The sequence below is a fragment of the Ochotona curzoniae genome, unplaced genomic scaffold (genome assembly GCF_017591425.1).
Source record: "Ochotona curzoniae isolate NIBS_2020 unplaced genomic scaffold, NIBS_Ocur_1.0 scaffold_3890, whole genome shotgun sequence".
In the NCBI taxonomy this organism is placed as follows: Eukaryota; Metazoa; Chordata; class Mammalia; order Lagomorpha; family Ochotonidae; genus Ochotona; species Ochotona curzoniae.
In genome coordinates, this window is record NW_024467115.1 from 37,419,738 (window position 1) to 37,438,662 (window position 18,925).

At 56.2% G+C, this 18,925-nt stretch overlaps 1 protein-coding gene across 1 annotated transcript in view; it reads right to left on the minus strand.

The window, feature by feature from the left end:
- Positions 1–11,376: 11,376 nt before the first annotated feature.
- Positions 11,377–18,925, minus strand: part of AGPAT4 (1-acylglycerol-3-phosphate O-acyltransferase 4) — an 86,059-nt gene continuing 78,510 nt past the window's right edge. The window contains exons 5-9 of the mRNA XM_040965432.1: positions 18,665–18,818; positions 17,265–17,367; positions 15,718–15,793; positions 12,167–12,365; positions 11,377–11,791 (exon numbers count right to left, since the gene is read on the minus strand). Coding sequence (XP_040821366.1) covers positions 11,697–11,791; positions 12,167–12,365; positions 15,718–15,793; positions 17,265–17,367; positions 18,665–18,818 — 627 coding nt within the window. The 3' untranslated portion in view covers positions 11,377–11,696. The remainder of the gene's footprint in view (positions 11,792–12,166; positions 12,366–15,717; positions 15,794–17,264; positions 17,368–18,664; positions 18,819–18,925) is intronic.

Genomic DNA, 18,925 nt, shown 5'->3' on the forward strand with positions numbered 1-18,925 from the left:
ATTTTTGTTATTCTTAATTACTTGTGTTTCCATATTAATTTTGGAATTCGTTTTCCAGTTTCTCTGTGGAGTCTCCCATTTGGGTAATATTGCTGTCTCCATTTTAAATCTTCCCACCTGTGAACCCAGGCTGTCTCCATTTATTTAGGTCTTTGATTTCTTTAGTAGCAGTCAGCCATTGCACTTGATGTGGTTTTTTTCCTTCTCGTGCTACTGTGAATGAGAATATTTTCTTAGTTTTCAGAGTGTTCGATTATAGTATATGTAAACATAGTTGACTTTTGTGTATTGATTTGTTAAGCCGTGGTCTTGCTGAACTCACTCAATAGTTTCAGTAGATGTAGTGTCCTCCATATCTGAGGTCCATTTTCTTTCATTTTTCGCAGCTCAGGCATCCTTCCCCTCTCCTGCCCCCAGTTGCAGTCGCTAGACTTAGCAGAACGTGGCAGCTGCTCTGACTGTTGGGCGGAGTTCACTGTGAAACCAGCTGCCTCTGTTACTGCGGGAGACTTAGTGAGTTACTCCAGCTCTTTATGTTTGCAGGCTAGTTCAGGTTGTTTTCTTCAGTCAGTTTCGCTAGGAGCTTGTCTATTTTAGTTGTTACCTGGTTTGTGGACATGCAGCTGCTCAGTCTTTCCAGATAAAATTTTTAATTTTTGTTATTCCCTGGTAGTGATCTCTGCTTTTATTCCTGATTTTGGTCATTTGTGTTTTCTACTTCCGTGTTTTGGCTGAAGATGATCAGTTAATTTTACTGGTCTTTGCAAAGAACCAACTCACAGTTTCATTGATGCAATTGCTTTCTTTTCTGTTTCCACTTTTCCTCATATTGTTCTTTACTGTTCCCTTCTGTTGATAATTTTGGGGTAAACTTACTCATCTCCTAAGACATTTTTTCTCAAGATGACGGGTCGCGGGGCCCACATAGTGTTCTAAAGCCATTGCCCGTGACACCTGCAGCCCTTGCAGATGCTGCTTTTGGTTTCCAGCTCCTCGGCTTCTGACCCCGTCCCCTGCATGGGGCCTGGAAAAGGCAGCAGAAGGTGGAGAATATGCTCAGGTCCCCGCGTCCGTGTGGGAGCTCTCGATGAGGCTCCTGGCTCCTAGCTCCAACCTGACCCTGTCCTCACTGTTGTGGCCATTTGGGATGTGAACCTGCAGATGGAGGATCTCTCCAGCTCTTTCAAAAAAATTTTTTTTAAACTAAAGATGGAAGGTAGGGAGGCAAACATAATAATTTGACATTTTTTTTTAAAGTTTACATTCTAGACCATTTTTTAAAATAGTTCACAAATAGAATTATATCTTTTTTTTTAAAGATTTATTTATTTATTGGAAAGTCAGATATACAGAGAGGAGGAGAGACAGTGAGAAAGATCTTCCGTCCGATGATTCACTCCCCAAGTGAGCGCAACGGCCGATGCTGTGCCGATCCGAATCCAGGATCCAGGAACTTCCTCTGGGTATCCCACACGGGTGCAGGCTCCCAAAGCCTTGGGCCGTCCTTGACTGCTTTTCCAGGCCACAAGCAGGGAGCTGGATGAGAAGTGGAGCCGCTGGGAAGTGGAGAACTGATGCCCATATGGGGGTCCCGGGGGGTTCAAGGTGAGGACTGTAGCCACTAAGCCACACCACCAGGCCCGTAGAATCATATCTGAACGCAATGTAAATAAGGCATTCCAATAAGGAAAAAATTTCACATAAAATATAAAAGGAAAGGATAGTTTTTTTTTTCCTTTCTAGAAGCAGCAGTGTCTGTCTGCCGACGTGAGGTTCTGTGGGGCCACAGACCTTTGCTGCAGGATGAGAGGTGATACTTTTATTTGGGAGCATTGTGGTCTGGTTAAGCCAGCTCGGCTGTGCTGTGCTGGTGTAAAAGCAGCCAAGGGCAGTGTGTGGCTGGCTCTGTGTGGAGCAGGTTGGTCCAGGTTGGGCCCACAGACTGTTGCTTGCCAGCCCTTGCTGTAGAACATTGAACAAAACGTAGAGATCATTCACTTCTTAGCCTGTTAAAGTGCTCTGGTCTTAATACTGTTTGGTTCTCCAACTCGTACATGACTATAAACCCTAGAGTGAAATATTAATGGCATTAAGTGGGTGGAAGTATAAACCAGGTGTGCTTAGGTCCAGTGAGAGGTCTGTGTGCCTTTGGGGCTGTGCCCTCAGAAAGTGGTTCTCCCAGGCTGGTAGGGGACCAGCTGCTCTCTGCTTCCTAGCTGTGTGGCTCCCTCTGCGGGCACTGCCCACTCGCAGCCCTCACTGGGTGCAGATAATCCTCCCTCGGTGGGCACTGCCCACTCACAGCCCTCACTGGGTGCAGATAATCCTCCCTCGGTGGGCACTGCCCACTCAGCCCTCACTGGGTGCAGACGGTCCTCCCTCTGCAGGCACTGCCCACTTGCAGCCCTCACTGGGCGCAGATGGTCCTCCCTCTGCGGGCACTGTCCACTCATAGCCCTCATTGGGCGCAGACGGTCCTCCCTCGGTGGGCACTGCCCACGCGCAGCCCTCACTGGGTGCAGATAATCCTCCCTTGGTGGGCACTGCCCACTTGCAGCCCTCACTGGGCACAGATGGTCCTCCCTCTGCGGGCACTCGCAGCCCTCACTGGGTGCAGACAGTCCTCCCTCTGCAGGCACTGCCTACTCAAAGCCCTTACTAAAAGTAAGTGGGGCTGCCCAGTGTTGGATGTGATCTCCCAAAGCTGTCACCCCAATAGATGTCATCTCTTTTCAGTTAGTTTCCACAGGTGTTGCACTGTAGTAACAAGAGCTGGCTGATAGGTAGAACCCACGTACAAGGGTGTTTGGTCTAACAGTAATGCCCTCTGGAGTGCACATGATGTGCTGGCTATTAGACAAGACCGACTCCTGTGGGCTTTGGTGGGATGTTGCAGGTAGCTCTGGTGCAGACTTCCACAGCTGTCTCTTACGGGGTCCTTAATGGCAGGGGGCACCATCCCCACAGCATTGGTTGGAATGAAGTACCGTCCACATGGGCACCTGGTCAGCATGAGGTACCCTTCGCCCGGGTCACAGAGAGGCCAAAGGCGCTGAAAGGCCATCTAGAATCCCAAAGGCTTTGAGCGGAAATCCATCATGACCAAGAGGAGGCAGAGCTTGCTGTTTCCTTTCTCTGCTCTGATGGACAGTTCCACGCGACTGCTTGTGCAGAGCTGGAGTTTTTAGTCAAAGGCACCAGAGGACGGAAAGGTGCCCTGGGAGCAGAGAGCCACAGGTGAGATGATCTGGGTGGACGTCAGCCCTGCTTCTCGGAGAAAGCAAATCATGCAGAAAACTAACCCACATGGTCCTTTTTATCCTAAGTTTGCACACAAAGCTGTTGCTCAGATGTCAGCCAAGCAAGAGGCACTGCGTCCAGACACCAAAGGAAGATGAACACACCGAAGGTAAGCACGGCTTGGGAGCAGGGCGGATCTCATGCCATCAGTGTGTGGTTTCAAAGTCGGGACTCCTTCGCGGTGTTTGTTTTAAAAGTGAACATTAGGGCCTGGTGCAGTGGCCTAGTGGCTAAGGTCCTCGCCTGAAACACGCCAGGATCCCATATGGGCACCAGTTCTAATCCCCACAGCCACGCCCATCCAGCTCCCTGCTTGTGGCCTGGGAAAGCAGTTGAGGACGGCCCAAGGCCGTGGGACCCTGCACCCGAATGGGAGGCCTGCAGGAGGCTCCTGGCTTCGGATTGGTGCAGCTCCAGCCGTCGCGCTCACTTGGGGAGTGAATCATCGGACGGAAGATCTTCCTCTCTGTCTCTCCTCCTCTGTCTAGATCTGACTTTGCAATAAAAATAAATATTTTTTTTTAAAGAAAAGAACGTGAACATTACTGGTGGGATCATGAACCTCATTATTTTTCCCTTGCTGTAGTGTTGTATTTCACCATAAATCCGTCAGTATTTCACCCTAAACCATCCTAAAATGTCACATTTTCTTTCCATGCTCTGCCACTTTAATGTAGCATAGTGTGTTGGCGTAACAATGTCTGCTGGGAGGAAGGCACACCTACTTACTGAGCGAAACAGAAGGAGAACACCCCAGTTTACTCATAATGGCAACTACATCTCTCTGGAAGAAAGAAAAAGACAAATTTCTTTTAAAAATAAAACACAGCTAAATTTCAGCGCTCGTAGGAATATCCGAGCAGTGTGTATCCCGAGAGGACAGGGAAATTTGGAATGTGGTAGAAAAGTGGAGTGTGTTTCTCATTACTTTCTTCTGAATAGCTTGGGTTTTAGCCGATTATTACCTGTCTTATTTGAAATAGATGGTTTTTGATAGGGTTAAAGCAAGTAGATGTGCACTTAGCTCTGGCACAGGCATTGGAAATTGCTAGAAGCTTGCTGTTGTGGAATGCGTTCCCACTAAGGGTTCTGAGCCGCTTCCCTTGAAGCATTCTTGCACTCAAAGAGGACTGTTCATCCAGGTGGGTCCATCTGCTCCTGACTCTGGTGTCTGACGTCACCAGCATGCGCGTCACTCCTTCACAGTCTGGGGAGCCACGCTGCCCTGCCGTTGGCTGCTTCCACGTGCTCCTCACTTCCTCCACCCCTGGAGCCCCTGGAGCCCCAGAAGGGTCCCCGACCAGCTGGACAGAGTCTGCTGGTCACATGTCCTCTGTGGGTGTCATTAGGCAGTCTGTTTCCACTTGGCGAGAACCAGCCTTGTCTCGGCAAGTGCAGCTCCCCTCAGTTCCTGACGCCGGCCTCCTGCTGGACAAGGGCCACAGTGGCTGTCACCCCATTGCAGGAGACACTGTTGGGTTGCACTCTTGTGTTCCTCACTCTTCGCCTTCCTGGACCACTCCCTCCTTATTCTCAAACCCAAAACTACTACAAAGTGTGATCTGGAGCTTGGGTGGGCCTTAGTGTCATCCCTGACTGTTGTGCACGCGAGTGAGTGCTGCTCTTTCCCTTTGCTGCAAGCCCTTCATCTCCCAAATTCTCTCCGCATCTGCTTCTAAAAAAAGTTAGTGGAGAAACAGAGAGCTTCCATCTACCGCTTGACTTCTCAAATGCCTACAGCAGCCAGAATGGAGCCAGGCTGGAGCCAGAAACACGGGTGACAGCTGTCTCCTGCTGCCCGCATCGGACTGTGATGCCAGATACTGCCATGTGGGCTTATGCCAAATGTCTGGCCCAAACCACCCATGTCAACATTCAGGTGGTATGAGTGCCAGGGTCTGCATCGGGCAGGATGCCGGTGGGCTGGGGGCAGCTCTGTCTTGCAGCATTGGCATCAATACCACCATCACTGTCAGTCTTCCACTGGGGGTTGCTGGCAGAGGGTGGGCGCCAGCCCTGTAAGTGGAAGGCAGAAGTGCTGGTGAGGGAAGTTCTGAGCCTGGCAAGGGAAGAGTGCATGCCAGCGGAGGGCTGCAGATGGAGGGGGTGGGGGTAAGAGGGTGGAAGCGCTGAGCTGGAGGGATGGAGCACTGGCAGTGGAGGGACAAGACAGCCGTGACAAGGACAGGGGTTGGCTGAGAAGCTGCCAAGCCTTTCCCCACTCGCTTAAGAATAATGGACAGGGCACTGGGAAAGCTGCATTTTCCCATCTGAAGGCCCCGTGTTGATTTTATTTCATTTGCTCCGTTAGGCTAGGCCTTGTAGTGGCGTCTGTGTTGAGCCCCTCAGTAAGGAAACGTGGGAAGGTAGCTGTGCAGTGGGACAGTCACAGGCAGTGCCTTCGGTTGAAGTTCTGGCTCCATGAAAGTGTACACAGTCCCCTCAGGACTCGCCCGTTGTGCCAGGCTGGCACCTTGGCACCTTCCAGCTCCGTGTTCTGCTGGAGTATTGGACGAGGCAAGTTGGGCAGGCCGACAGTGTTCATGCCTAGGCTGTCTGCCACCTCCCCGAGGCTGCGCTCTCATGCCTGCTGGGAGACCACCCACTCCTCAGGGCACCTGTGGGAGCCACTGCTTCTGTCTTCAAGGTGCTTCCCCCATGAGTCTGCTTGTTCAGGGACCATGTGTGTGCCTGTGGCCTCCTCAGCCTCATGCTCCCTGCCTGAAGTTGATATGGATGAGGTGAAAATGGACCACTCACATGGGGTCCTCATTCCTACGCTGCCCATCCCCAGGTAGGCAAGAGGAGCAGCTCTATGTCCCGTGAGCGTCCCGTCAGCTGCAGGACCCCATGTCACCCCTTGTATTCCTACCTCCCATGCAGGGAACGGAGCGTTGGGTGTTCACAGCCCGCCAGGCGGGCCACAGCTCTGCAGCGTTGGGACCTGAGGTTGGACCCTGCACTGCCTGACCGGCTTTTCTGCCTCCTCCTTTGTAAAGATAGGGATCCCACTGGTGGTTTTCTTCCTGGCAGAGAGCTGGATACTGCAAGCACCCTGGAGCATAAGACCACTCAGCAGTCTATACTTGGCATTCATACAGTTCACTCTCAAGTTCAACAGTGTGGGTGGTCAGGAATGTCTGGTCACTTCACGGTGTCTAACAAGACTGTGCCCTGACTGATGAAATGGTGAAGACTGCGGAATAAAGCTGCACCAGCATAGCCGGATGCCCTCCTGGAGGTGGAGCCACTAGGCAGGGGTGAGAGGAGCAAGGTGCCAGTTCTCACGGGCTGCAGGACCCGAGGGGTGCCTGCTAGGGAGCCACATTGCCTTCACTGGAGCACAGCTTTGTTTCCTCGCTGGCCAATCGATGCTTCCAAGCGTGGAGCGTGCAGAGAGCACACAGGCTTGCTTTGGCTGAGTGGTGCTTTAGAAGCGTGCTGTCCTGCTTTGGGAAGGGCATCAGACGACAGCTGTGATGGGGTCCTTCCTGTACCAGGGGCCATCAGTGTTCCTGATGGTCGCCTCAGCAGTGATCCCGTCCCTGGCCTCAGCTGATACCCAACGCACCCCAGCTATTTGGGTGGCACTTACGAAACCCTCCTGTATTTAGCCAAAATAATGGTCACATCACACTGTGCCAGGTCATGACAAGCGCTGAGTGGTATGGAATGTCCTGGACCAGGGGAGGCAGTGACACGCCCTCAGTCCTCGTACGTCCCGTCCTAGGAGCTGTGCGGCAGGGCCAAGCTGCGGAATGTCTACCGTGTTTGGCTTGGGCGGCAACTTACCTGCAGACAAAATCCAAGCTTGCTGCAAGAGTGTATGTGCCAAGGTGAATGAGAGCTGGGATGGGCACTTTGGATAGCAGCCAGTCTCGGGCACAGGGCAGACGAAGGCGGCCGGGTGGTGACCAGCCCCTCCCCTGCCCCAGGAGTTCTGGCACTGCAGATGGTGCCTTGGCCTTTGCCTAGTACGGCTGCGAAGGATGGCCTGGCAGCCTAGTTCATCTCTGAGAAGATGCTTAGGAATCAGTTCTATTGTAGTGTAGCCACCTGGCCAATGTATCTGCAGCTGGAGAAGAATCTAGAAAAAAAGGAAGCAAGAGTTGCTGGGTTCAGCTGGCCAACTGTTGCATGAGCAGAGGCAAAGAGCAGAGCTGAGTCTGAGCTGCTGTTCTCCAAGAGACTCGGGGAATACAGTGATGCCTGCAGAGCCTGCCTGTCAGCCCACTTGTGCCCATGCCCAGCCGGGGCCACAGTTGTCCCTGCCACATCAGCAAACTGGCAATCCCTTTCTGTTCTGCATATGAGCATGCATTCACACAGGAGTGTGGACCATCCACAGGTTGGCAGGTCCCAGCTGCAGCCCCAACCTCACCATGCGGCCACCTCTGCCCTTTGCGAGGAGCCATGCCCAAGACTGGAGGGCAGGACCGGGTTGCACTATACTTCCCAGGTTCTTTGGTGGATGACATCATGCCATTCTAGTTAGTGAGGCAGGGACACCTAACAGGGCAGTGCCAGGGACCTGCTTGTCATACTGGAACTTACATATTCACATCTGACCTGGCACTCTGCTCAAAGCTCTTGGGGAAGGATGCAAGGGCCCAAGTCAACAGCAGGTGGTACCTGGTCCACCTGGCCCCACAGCAGGTGCCAGGGCTGCCAGGCGCCCCCTGGAGCTGTCTCACTTTGTTTTTAACCTAGCAGGTGATGGCAGGCTCTGTCCCAATGTCTGCAGGCATGCTGGCGTGACTGTCTTGTTCCAGGCAGCAGTCGGGACCCTGGAGAATTTCCACCAGTTCCTTCTCACTTCTGCCTGAATGTGAGTAGATTCTGGAACCTTTGTCTATCCCTGGGGACCAGTGACCAGAGGCCACCTGGGGGCCTGTTTCATGTCCGTCTCATGCACTGTCTCTTGAGTTCTGGCTGGATGGTCATCTTGGATTTTCCGTTGATGTCACTCCCCGTCAGATCCCTACTTTTGGATCTATTAGAAAAACATGAATGTTATTAGTTTCAAGATTTCCCCAGAATTGCTTTACAGAATGAAGAGTCAGGAGACTAGAGTCCGTACCATGGAGTTGCATGAGAAAGCTTGTCTTTGTTCTCAGAATGTAAACAGGTAGCAGACGGCATGCTCACTTAGGAGTCCACCACTTCCCTGAAGTGGCTAGCCTGGCATCTGGGAGCTGTGCATGGGAGCCTTGCATGGGGTGTACTGAAAGGCAGGCAGGGCCAGCGGATGCTGTGGGCTTGAGTTGGATGACATGGACCAGAGCACTTGTTTGGGGTTCATCTGCAGACTGCCTACACACATCTGATGACCAGAGAGGACACTGATGGATACATGAGGACGAGCCCGCCCTACCTGGCCCAGCAGCAGTCAGCAGCTGGCCTGTGTGCTTCCCGCAGAGTGCTCGCCCCAGAGTCCTATGCAGGCCACTTGCACAACACACCTGGGTTGTAGAGCACACATTCCTGGGCCTCCGTGCAGCCATCAGATCCCCTGCACAAATCTTAGTTCACTTGGCTGGGACACAATTTCTTGCCACCAGTTGACATCCCCGGAACAACTCTGCTCTTGGGACTGGCCACACTGGGGTTTGACCTGGATGTTGAGAGCATTGCCAAGCAGAAGAGGCAGCCACGCTAGAGAGGCTGAGGAGAGGAGGAAGCCCACGGGTCAGAAGCAGGAGAGGGTTTGTGTTGCTGGTCAAGCACAGACAGCAGCGGGGAGGAAGCAGGGCCCTGGGCAGTGTCTGCAGGTGGACGATCACTGGGCTGTGTCCCAGGGTGTCTCAGTGAGGGCAGGTCAGCCAAGGGAGGAAACAGTGCTCCTTCGCCGCTGGTTTGTTTCTTGATTGTTTCCTTAAGTAAATATTTATTCATTCCAAAGAGTTAGAGAGAGAGATGGAAAGTGAGGTCTCCCCTCCATTGTTCCACTCTCCTAAAGAGCCACAATGGCTGGTCTTGGGCCAGGCCAAAGCCAGCTGCTGCTGCTGGGTTTCCCACATGGGTGCAGGGGGACGAGCGCTTGGGTCATCCTCTGTGGCTGCCATTAGCAGTGGGCTGGAGAAGTGCAGCATCCAGAACTGGAAATGGTGCCCATGAGGGATGCAGCTGCCACAGGTGGTGGTTAGGCCTTAAGCTGGCTGGCCCCTCATTGCTGGGCTTTTAAAGCTCAGTATTTTCCACTTTTTTTTCTCAGCAGAGGAAACAATGGTATTACACATCTCCAGTAGTGTCAGATATTTAAGTCATAAATGACTAATCTGTTTAATAGGATCCAAATAAACCAGTCAACGGTCCATAGGAAGGTTGGTATGGGAGGGCTCCTCCCGTGACTTCCTAGCAGGGGCCCAGCCTATGGCCATGGCCTCCAGGGCTGAGCCTGCAGTGCCACGGGGCTCCTGTAGAAGCTGCAGTTTCCTCTGCCACAGTCCCTGGCCTGCCTGCAGAGCCCCAGCAGGACAGCAGAAAGCTCTCAGGATGTGCCAGTCTGTTCAGGGGACAGGAAGGTGACCCAACACCATGGGTTTTCCATTCATAGGAAAGTATAAATAGCCAGGTTGCCAGGACACTGTGGGCCCCTCCCACCTGCACATGGGGCAGAGATACGGAGGATGGCAGTATAGTTCTTCCATTTCTGCGCTTAGGGAAATGGTGTAACCCTTCCCCCCTGGCACATCAGAGGCCCAGGACACTGTTGGGATGTCTCCCCGGCAATGTCACACTCCTGTGTCCCCAGAAAATGAAAGAGCAGCCCCAACCCCCTCCACCCCCCGCCATCTGTTCTTCCCAGGAGATCAGGCAACCCTGGCTGCTTTTCCCTCACTGTGCTGCGTTTGGGGCCAGAGCCAATTCACAAAGGAACACAGAGGCGTGGATGCCCTCCTTCTCCAAGTTCCGGGAGGGGGAAGGGGGAGCGTGCTAACCACTTAGATCCCCTCCGTGCTGAACAGAGGAGAGATGGGAAGAGCCGCTCGTTTTTCCTACAACGCAACTTCTGAGCATTCCTTGCAGTGCAGGCAGCTGGCTGGCAGCCCGATTCTTGCTGTTCAGGGTTCTCAAATGCCGCTCTTTGCCCTTGGAATGCCCCGGGAGAATGATGCTATCACGGAAAAGGCAGGAGTGAGCTGCAGGGTGAGGGTCCCCGCACTGCCTCGCACAGGCCCCAGGCGCACACCTGAGCACCCCTCAGAGTCCTGCCTGCTGCCAGTGGTGGCCACTCCTGCACTGGTGCCTGGGATGGTTGGCTGGGCTGTCACCATGCACTGCCCACGCAGGCCCTGGTGTCCACTGCTCTTCCCTAAGTGAGCCAGGATCTGTCTCCACACCTGAGGGTCCTTTAGGTAGTTCACAGGGTTTGGTCACTACCCGGTGACACTGTCAGTGTGATGTGATCCCGTGGCTTGGGCACTCCCTGCTGCCTCCATAACCAGGCGGAGTGGGGACTGGTCCGGGCAATACGTGGCTTCTTCCAGGGGCAGAGCCGGGACCTGCTGGGGCGGTGCACCCTCCGTGGATTTCCTGTTTACCCTTAGAATACACTGCCTCCTCCCCTTCTGCTTCCTGGTATAGGTCTGGCCTCTGGGCTAGTAACAGCCTGCCCACTGCCCAGGACTGCATGGTACACCCAACATGCCAACCATGGAGCCTGTCAAGAGCACCTGGTGGGAACTGATGGGAAGTAGACTTGCCAGGACCCAGAGGGCTGCCACTGCAGTGTTTAACAGAGCAGGGGTGTGTGTGTGTGTGTGTGTGTTGCAGGGTGGGGGCAGTGCTGGGTGGCCTCCAGCTGTGTTGTGTCTGGGGGACAGGGGCTGTAAGGGCCTCACACATCGCCACATCACTCATTCCAGGGAGGGTTTGTCATCAACTGACTCCCAGGACCTGCCATCCTGGCCTCACGGATGCTAGCAGGCCCTGGGGCCTGGCTCTACCACTGGGCAGCTCCTCCCTGGATGAGGACTGACCCCGAGGCAGAGAATGGATGGAGAATGAGCGGGCATCTGTGTGAATGTGGGAGACAGAACTCTGCTGTTCTTGTTGTGGAGGCACAACTTGGGTCTTCTTTAACCACCTCTGGCCATTGAGGCTGACAGAAACACAGCCTGCCCCTCCCCCCAGCATCTGTAGTCTTTGAGCCAGGCCAGCCGGGGTTCCCCCTCCAGCTGCACCTGTCCTCGGCCCCACACCAAGAAGAAAAGACCAGAAAACCCACTGAGTTGTGAGGAAAAGAATTTAAGAGCATCTTCTGCCAGTGCAGCTGTGATGGGTCTCCCTGCCAGGGAGGGTGCGATGTGGGCCTTCCCAGCAGGGGGCTGCTCTGCAAAGGGGCCGGGCCAGGCCGCCAGTCCCAAGGTCCCCTGAGGCGCGTGCTGCGCCAGTCAGTCCTTGTGCTTCTGCCTGCTGGCCACGTTGCCATAGGTGGAGCCCTTGTCAATTTCCGTCACACCGATCATCCATCGGACGCCCATGGAAGCTGCGGAGACGGAAGGAATGGGGTCAGCAGGACCCTACCCTCCACCCTGCCACCTCCCCAGGTGTGTCACACCTCCTGTGTGACAGGGAACAGGGCAAGGCTGCCAGATGGAGACAGGAGGTGAGCAGACACGAGCCCAGGGCACTCTTCTGCTTCCTGAGCCAGGGCCTGGGTGCTGTGCCTGGGGCTAGGACACACCCCGTGCTACAGGCTGAGGGGGCGCGGAGGGACTGTGCCAGAGCCCATGACGCCTTCCCACACCTGCAGGTGCTGTCAGGAAGGCCCCAGCAGCCAGGGTGGGCCGCTCCCTGGGTCTGCTCCCCACTCCCCTGCTCAGGGAGAGTGTTGTCTCCTAAGCCCCCTGTGCCCACCTACCCACAAAGAAGAAGAGCACGAGGCTGGCCAGTGTCAGGGATGAGCCGCTGCTGACCAGGTTGACCACGAACTGGAAGAAGGGGTAGAGCAGCAGCGAGGCCCAGAAGAGCCAGTTGATGATGGTCCAAGGCCGCCGCGGGGGCACCCGGGGTGTCTCCGGGAAGACGCCCGTGCGGTAGTACTCCTCCTGGAAGGCGTCCTGGGATAGAGAAAGGGGGCCCTCCGCTATGACCCGGTGCCACCGTCTCTCCCAGAGCCCTCAGTGGGCATCTGCCGTGGCTCCCCAGCCTATCCCCTCCCTGCAGGACAGGAGCCGAGTTCCCTTGTTAGCCCCAGTCAGCTGTGCCTATTCAAGCAGGTGCCTGGACTCATCTTCAGAAGGAGCAGGGGCCCTGGGGCCAGGAGCGACAGCTGGCCTGTGGCGAGCAGGGGCTGGGAGAGCTGCTCTCCATCCTTCCTTCCTGCCCCAAGATCCGTGAGCACTGTGACTCCCAGGATGGCCAAAGAGGCCAACAGGCTCCCTCCCGGCGACTGTCGCTGGGGAGCAGCTCCTTGGTGGGGACCGTCGGATGCACTCCCCCAAGCTGGGACCAAGCAGCACAGTTTCTGCCCAGACCTTGAGCAGCCAGCCAGCATCCTGCTCGGCGCTAGCCACAGGCAAGACCGGGTCACCGCCTGGGGCTCAGCTCACATACCGAGCCCCACGTCCCTCTCCCCGCAGTAATGAGGAAGGGCTCCCCCAGTTCAGACACAGGCTTCAGCCTCCCTGTGAGGCAGGGACATGACAGGACCCCTGTCACCTGACAGCACAGGGGTGATGCTGGTGGCTGGGGCAGCCAACTAACTCAGCCCCTGGAGGAGCATCAGGGGCAGAAGTGGCTAGCTCCAGCCCCAGCCGGGTTGGCCTAGAAACCCTGAGTTGGCCTAGAAACATTCCCGTTTGCCAAGGAGTCGAGTTCTCTGGAAAATGAGTTTCCGTGGAACCACAACTGACTGACCCAAGTGCCGAGTTTCCTCCTGTATCAGTGAGAGGCAGGTCCAGGGCACAACGTATGCATTTCCTTCACCTGCCAGCTGTCCTGAGAACCATGGCAGGTGCTTTGGCCTCACAGAACCCTCATTAAAATCAGCCTGCAGATGTCCAGTGGGAGACAAGCTGGCCCAGGCATCACTCCGTGTGGCACCCCGGGCTAGTGGCCAGGGCTTCCGGGGAAACCAAGTAGTGGAGCAATGATGGGAGAATCCACGGAACCCTGGTGAGTGAGATGGAGATGTGGGTGGGAAGCCAAACCCACAGGGTGCTGAGCAGTGAGTAGATGGAGCACGTGATATCTACAAGGGGGCACCAACGCTGCGTGCCTGCTAACCAGGAGGTGTCAGGGTACAGGGGGGCCAAGGACGTGCCTTCCAGCTCATTGGCTGAGCCAGACTTGCCCATCTGTGCCATTTCTGGGGATCAGCTGGACTCGGGGCTCCTTGTTTGTTCTGAAGCTTTGCTCTCTGTCCAGAAGACACATCCTCCCTTCTTGCCAGTGAACTGCTGACCAGGGACCAACTCCTATCCCCAGAAACATCAAACGTGTGAGCTAGCATGGCCCCATCACTCACTCCATCACCCCCAGGGATGTTGCTGCAGCAAGTCTGTGGCAATGGAACTGAAGGCTGCTTATTCTCAGGCAGAAACTACTGAGCCCTGTGCCTTGTTCTGAATACTCTGTGCTCCGTGTGAACTTCTCCCAGACTCTGCTTAGGTGTGCCCCTTTAGAGAGAGGACTAAGCTTGTGATCTCCGCCTGTTTGTGACCACCTGGTGGAACCTGGAGGCAAGGTCACACGGGGAAGGGCAGCTGGTGTGTCCCCAGGGAGAGGCCTGCACCCACAAGGCCCCACGGAGGGGCATCCCCACCCGCACACCTCAGCAAGGTGAGGTCCTCCTACGGCCCTGGGGAAGCACAGCGGGAGGTGCACGGGTGGGATCCTGCAGCCCACAGGTACCAGCCAGAGTGTAGGGCCGGGCCCAGCCTTCCCTGTCCAACTCATAATGAAAAACCCAGCTCAAGCTTATCTGTGTCCTTCAGGTAAGGGTCCTGGAAACATTACCTTGCTACAATCTCTGGCCACTCAGCCACACCTGACCTTGACCTTGGTCACTATCGAGACCTCACACCCACATGGCAGTCTGGGTGCTGCTTCCTTGTACCCATGTCTCAGTGTGTACCAACAAGCGCTAATTCTCAAAGGCCCTCGACAAGCTTGAAGCAACAGCCGGAAAAACAGGATTGTGGAGTGCGAAGGCCATGCTCAGCAGTAGAGATGGTCTGGAAGAGCAGGTGCAGCCGAGGGGTGGAGTCCATCCAGGAGCTGCTCTGATGCTTTCCCAAAGACCAGGCCTGTGCCCGTGGGGCCCTGCATGCTGCCCTATGGGGGATCTAGGAGTGTCTCTGGTACAGACTGGGTGACCGCCTGTCAACCACCACCACGCTGGCAGAACACTCGACTTGTCTGTGGAATCAAGCTGCCCTAAGCTGCCAGGCCCAAGTCACCAGGCTCCTCTCTGTACTCAGCCTGTGTGCCTGCAGAGCTCCAGGAAACAGGGCTGACTCAGGGCTGGATGTGGGCAGTAGACTGTTGGGGTGGTGATCACTTCCCACCTGGAGGGGCCACGCACCACTCCTGCTTCCCACTCAACACTCAAAGGGGGAGGCACTGCCTCCTGCCCCGGGAACTGGGCGCTGAGGCTGCAGTGTTCCGTGGAGTGGAGCAAGGACCCGCCCCCCGGGACCTGACCCATGAACTGCTCAACCTTGGCAAATCACATCATGTCCCAGGCCTTCACCTACTCGGATGCTCATGTCACAAGCCCTAAGACCTGAACCTGGAGAAGCAGTGCCTCATTGCTGGTCCATGCAACAGCCATGCTGTTCCTGCCTGGGCGCAGGGGAGAGATGCCCCTTGCCTGGAGCGGGCGTGGCATCTTGGTTTGTGGGGCTCTCGGCCAAAGTGGCATTCCTGCCCTTGGGGTTAAGCCAGGAAACAAGACAAGAACACAATGCCTGGATGGTTGCCAGCAGGGAGAAGAGTGGTGTTTTGCTGTCGGGGTGCAGCACCTCATGAACCCCAAATCTGTGGCTACTAAGCTTCTGAATCCTGCCCCCCCTTGCTCTGGGAGCAGCTTCCTGGAAGGACACATCTGTAGCCTCCCTCAGACTCGGAGCATGGGGCCCAGGAGTCGCCCAAGCCCTGGAGACAAGGGGCAATCGGCCACCTTTATGCATGAAAGGACCAAAATCCTAACACCTGCTCCGGGCAGGCCTGAGCCTCACAGGGCCACTGCGGGCTCACAGGGCCGGGTCCCTGCTCGTCCTGACTCTGTCCTCAGACCACACGAGGCAACCAGTGTGGAGCCGGAGGCCAGAGTCTCCCACGGGAGTGTTCTAGAGAGGCCCAGGCTAGCTTCACGTTGCGCATGAAGCCCCTTTAAGAATCGTAGCTTGCCGCATCCTCCCCGCCAGCAGGGAGTAGACCCTCCTGCCCCTGGCCGGGGCCACTGACCTTCTCCTGGTAGAGCTTGTGCAGCCATGCAGAGCACTTGTCATCATCTTCCGGGATCTCTGCCATGGGGATCCGCCTGCAAAGCAGACAGTGACTGGCAGGGAGGTGGCACCAGGCAGCCCATCGCGCACCTCCAAAGCATTGGGGCTTCAGAGCCCCGAAGGCAACTGGAGGAACCGGGTGAGGCAGGCATGCGGCCAGGGGCCCAGCTCAGCGATACCCTGCCTGAGGAGCAGACACCCCACCTCCCAGGACGAGCTGTTCACCTGTCCACAGTGAACAGTGCGAGATTCACACCCGGGGGCCACCATGTTCGGAGTCAACTGGCCAGGAGGAGGCAGAGCATCCGCCAGCAAGTGGCTCCCCAGCAGCATCAAGGCTGGGACAAGGGCAGGGCCCCTCTACACTATACTGTCCCCAGGAGGGGCCCAGAGATGGCACGGTCGCCCGGACCTGGCTTGGGCAAGGGCAGGAGTCACCAGGCCCACTTCCTATTCCCGCTCGGGGCCTGCCTCCAGATTTCCGTTAGGCACATGCCTGAGTGTGCATTTTGAGGCAGGTGAGGGCGCCCGCACGCCAGTCTGTCTCGGCTTGGCTTGGTCAGCAGCCATGTGGCATGCCAGCGAGTGCACACGGAGTGTTTATTGTGGAGATACCAGCTGGCTTTCAAACAAGCCCAAGTGAACTGGCTTGGCCTTCCGAGTCTCCAGAGGCTGTCCACAGACAGACAAGCCAATCCCGCTGGCAGCTGAGAGCGAGCCTGACTGTGGCGCGCAGCAGCCATCAGCCCTGGCCCCCATACAGGGGAAGTCCAGGAAGTCCAGGCCAAACGCCATCAAAGGGTACATTTTGGTACAATGATTCTACAATCCACACAGACAACTGTCCCGGGAGAGGCTGTCCCCTGCTCCTAATGCCACAGAACCGAGCAAGCAACCAGCATGGCTGCCAGACACCCCCTGGGGTTCTGGCTTCCTGTGCCCAGGTTTCCAGCCTGGACTCCACTCCCCTCCACTTCCTCTTCCTTCCATGACCCGGAGGCAGCTGGGGCCGAGCCACCCCAGGGAGGACCCAGCTCGGGAGCCTGGCTTTTGGATGGAGGAAGGAAATGAGCCTCTGGTTTTCACGGGAGAGCCAGCAGTGTTTCCAGGTGGGAAGTGAGTTATCTCAGCCAACAAAACTTCTGGGGAAGTCTGAGTGCCCTGCCCACCGCCTCCTGGGGACGCTGGAACACTGGGCTCTCGCTGTGCCTTGGCCTCAAGAAGGATCTTGACTGGCAATGGTTGCCTGGGGCATGTCAGCTGGCTGCCGCGCCGACCGCAGCTCAGGCCTCAGTGCTGCGGGTTTTTGCTGCAGCCTCTCCCTCGGCTGTTTCCCAGCAGGCACCGGACACGGCAGCCACCTGGGTCCTCTGTCAGCTCTGACCCAGTGACTGTGCAGCACACAGGTGCAGCCCTTAAAGCCACTCGGCGTGAAACAGCGCAGGCGAGCGGCCACGGCCTGCTGTCCCCTGTCCCCTGTCCCCATGGCACGTGCAGCCAGCTCACCTCACGTAGAAGTCTGCGTGGTATTTCTTTCCGTTGAGGACTCCCAGCAGAGTTGGGTTTTCGTTATTTCTGAAATTGAGTGTACAGTCATATACAGCTGAAACTACAAAGATAAAACAAACACAAAGCAGTATATAGCGCGTGAACCCACTCTAGTTCGCCCACACATACGCATGCACGCCGAAGACAATGGACAAATTGCAAACTGGGCTCGACATGCAACAGCTGTCCATGGAAGTTCTCCCGGCGACCTGGCCACGGGGAGCAGCCGCTGCGGAGCCCAGGTCAGTTCCAGGGCGTGACAATGAGAATCTGCCACTTCTGACATGCAGAGGTGCCACCCTCGCTGCGGTTGGCAAAGCCAGCATATCAACAGACAGGGAAGTGGGTAGGAAGACGTGTCCTAGTTACAGCAGTGTAACTGTCGTAGGAGCAATCCGCAAACAAGAAGGACCAGAGACTCCTCCAGGAGCCGAGCTGCAGGCAGCTGGACGCGCCCGAGGAAGGAAGCTCTGCAGCTCATGGGTCTGCTTGGCAGTCAGGGCACCTGTCATGTTACCCAGGGACCCCGGACCTGTCAGGCTAACAAGACTGAAGGCAGAGCTGGCATAGGAAGGGCCGGGCACTATGTGTGGCTCATGCAGCCCTGGGTAGGACCAGGCCAGGAGCGCTGACTCATGGCCACAAACCATAGCCATGGTGGTTCTAGAAGCAGGCAGGGCACTTGGGTCCTTGTCAGAGGTGGGCAGTGCCAATGAAGACAGCTCATGCTGGGCACCCACCTGATGCAGCCCCTGGGAGAGTCCAGGGGCCACCCTTGACACACAGGGAAGACAAATGAGAATAGGATGAGACCTGGCTTGCCGGCAGAGCTATATATGCACTGCCTCTGGTCTCCAGCCCAGCCAGCCCTCCACCCCGTGGCTGGCCTGGTGCTTAGAGCACGGAAAGCCCCGCCCACTGGAGCCCTGAGCCCTGTGTGGGCCTGAGAGCTCAGGTGGCCCAGGAGAGGAGGCTGGGGAAGGCAAAAAGGAGAGGCAGGAAGTGGGCAGGAAGGAGCCAGATACCAGCTATGTTCTCCTCTCACTGCCAGTAATTTAGGGCTGCAAGCCAAGGTGGGGCTGGGACAGAGGACAGGGAGAGGGTTCTCCCTCTGTGGGCAGCTAATGCAAAAACAAAAACCCAAAACCAAATCCAAGGGGGCAACCTGGAGCCCAGGCGGCACCATCCACACTGCCTGCAGTACCAGCATAGAGCAGCAGAGGGCGGTGTGCGCATGGACACCAGGCAGTGGTGCCAGTCAACCTAGCCAGGTGTGTTCAAGATCCTGAGGGTGTAGCCATTCCAGCCAGGGTCCCCTGCTGGACCAGCACCCCAGGGGACGCAGCGCTCCTCCTTACCCACGTCTCTCAGACACCTCACGGTCACGGCGAAACCCTTGGTGCGGGGCAGCAGGTGGTGCTTCAGGCTGGGCAGCCCCTTAGTCTGGGCCACTTGCATGCTGATCTGGTGCTTCTTCTCTGTGAACCGCGTGCCCTCGCAGTGGATCAGGAACTGGAGGGGAGGCACATAGTCACGCATGGGGAGGGGGCGCAGCCACGCACGGCCTCACAGCCACACTGAGGGCCACGGCCACGCACGGCCTCACAGTCGCACACTGA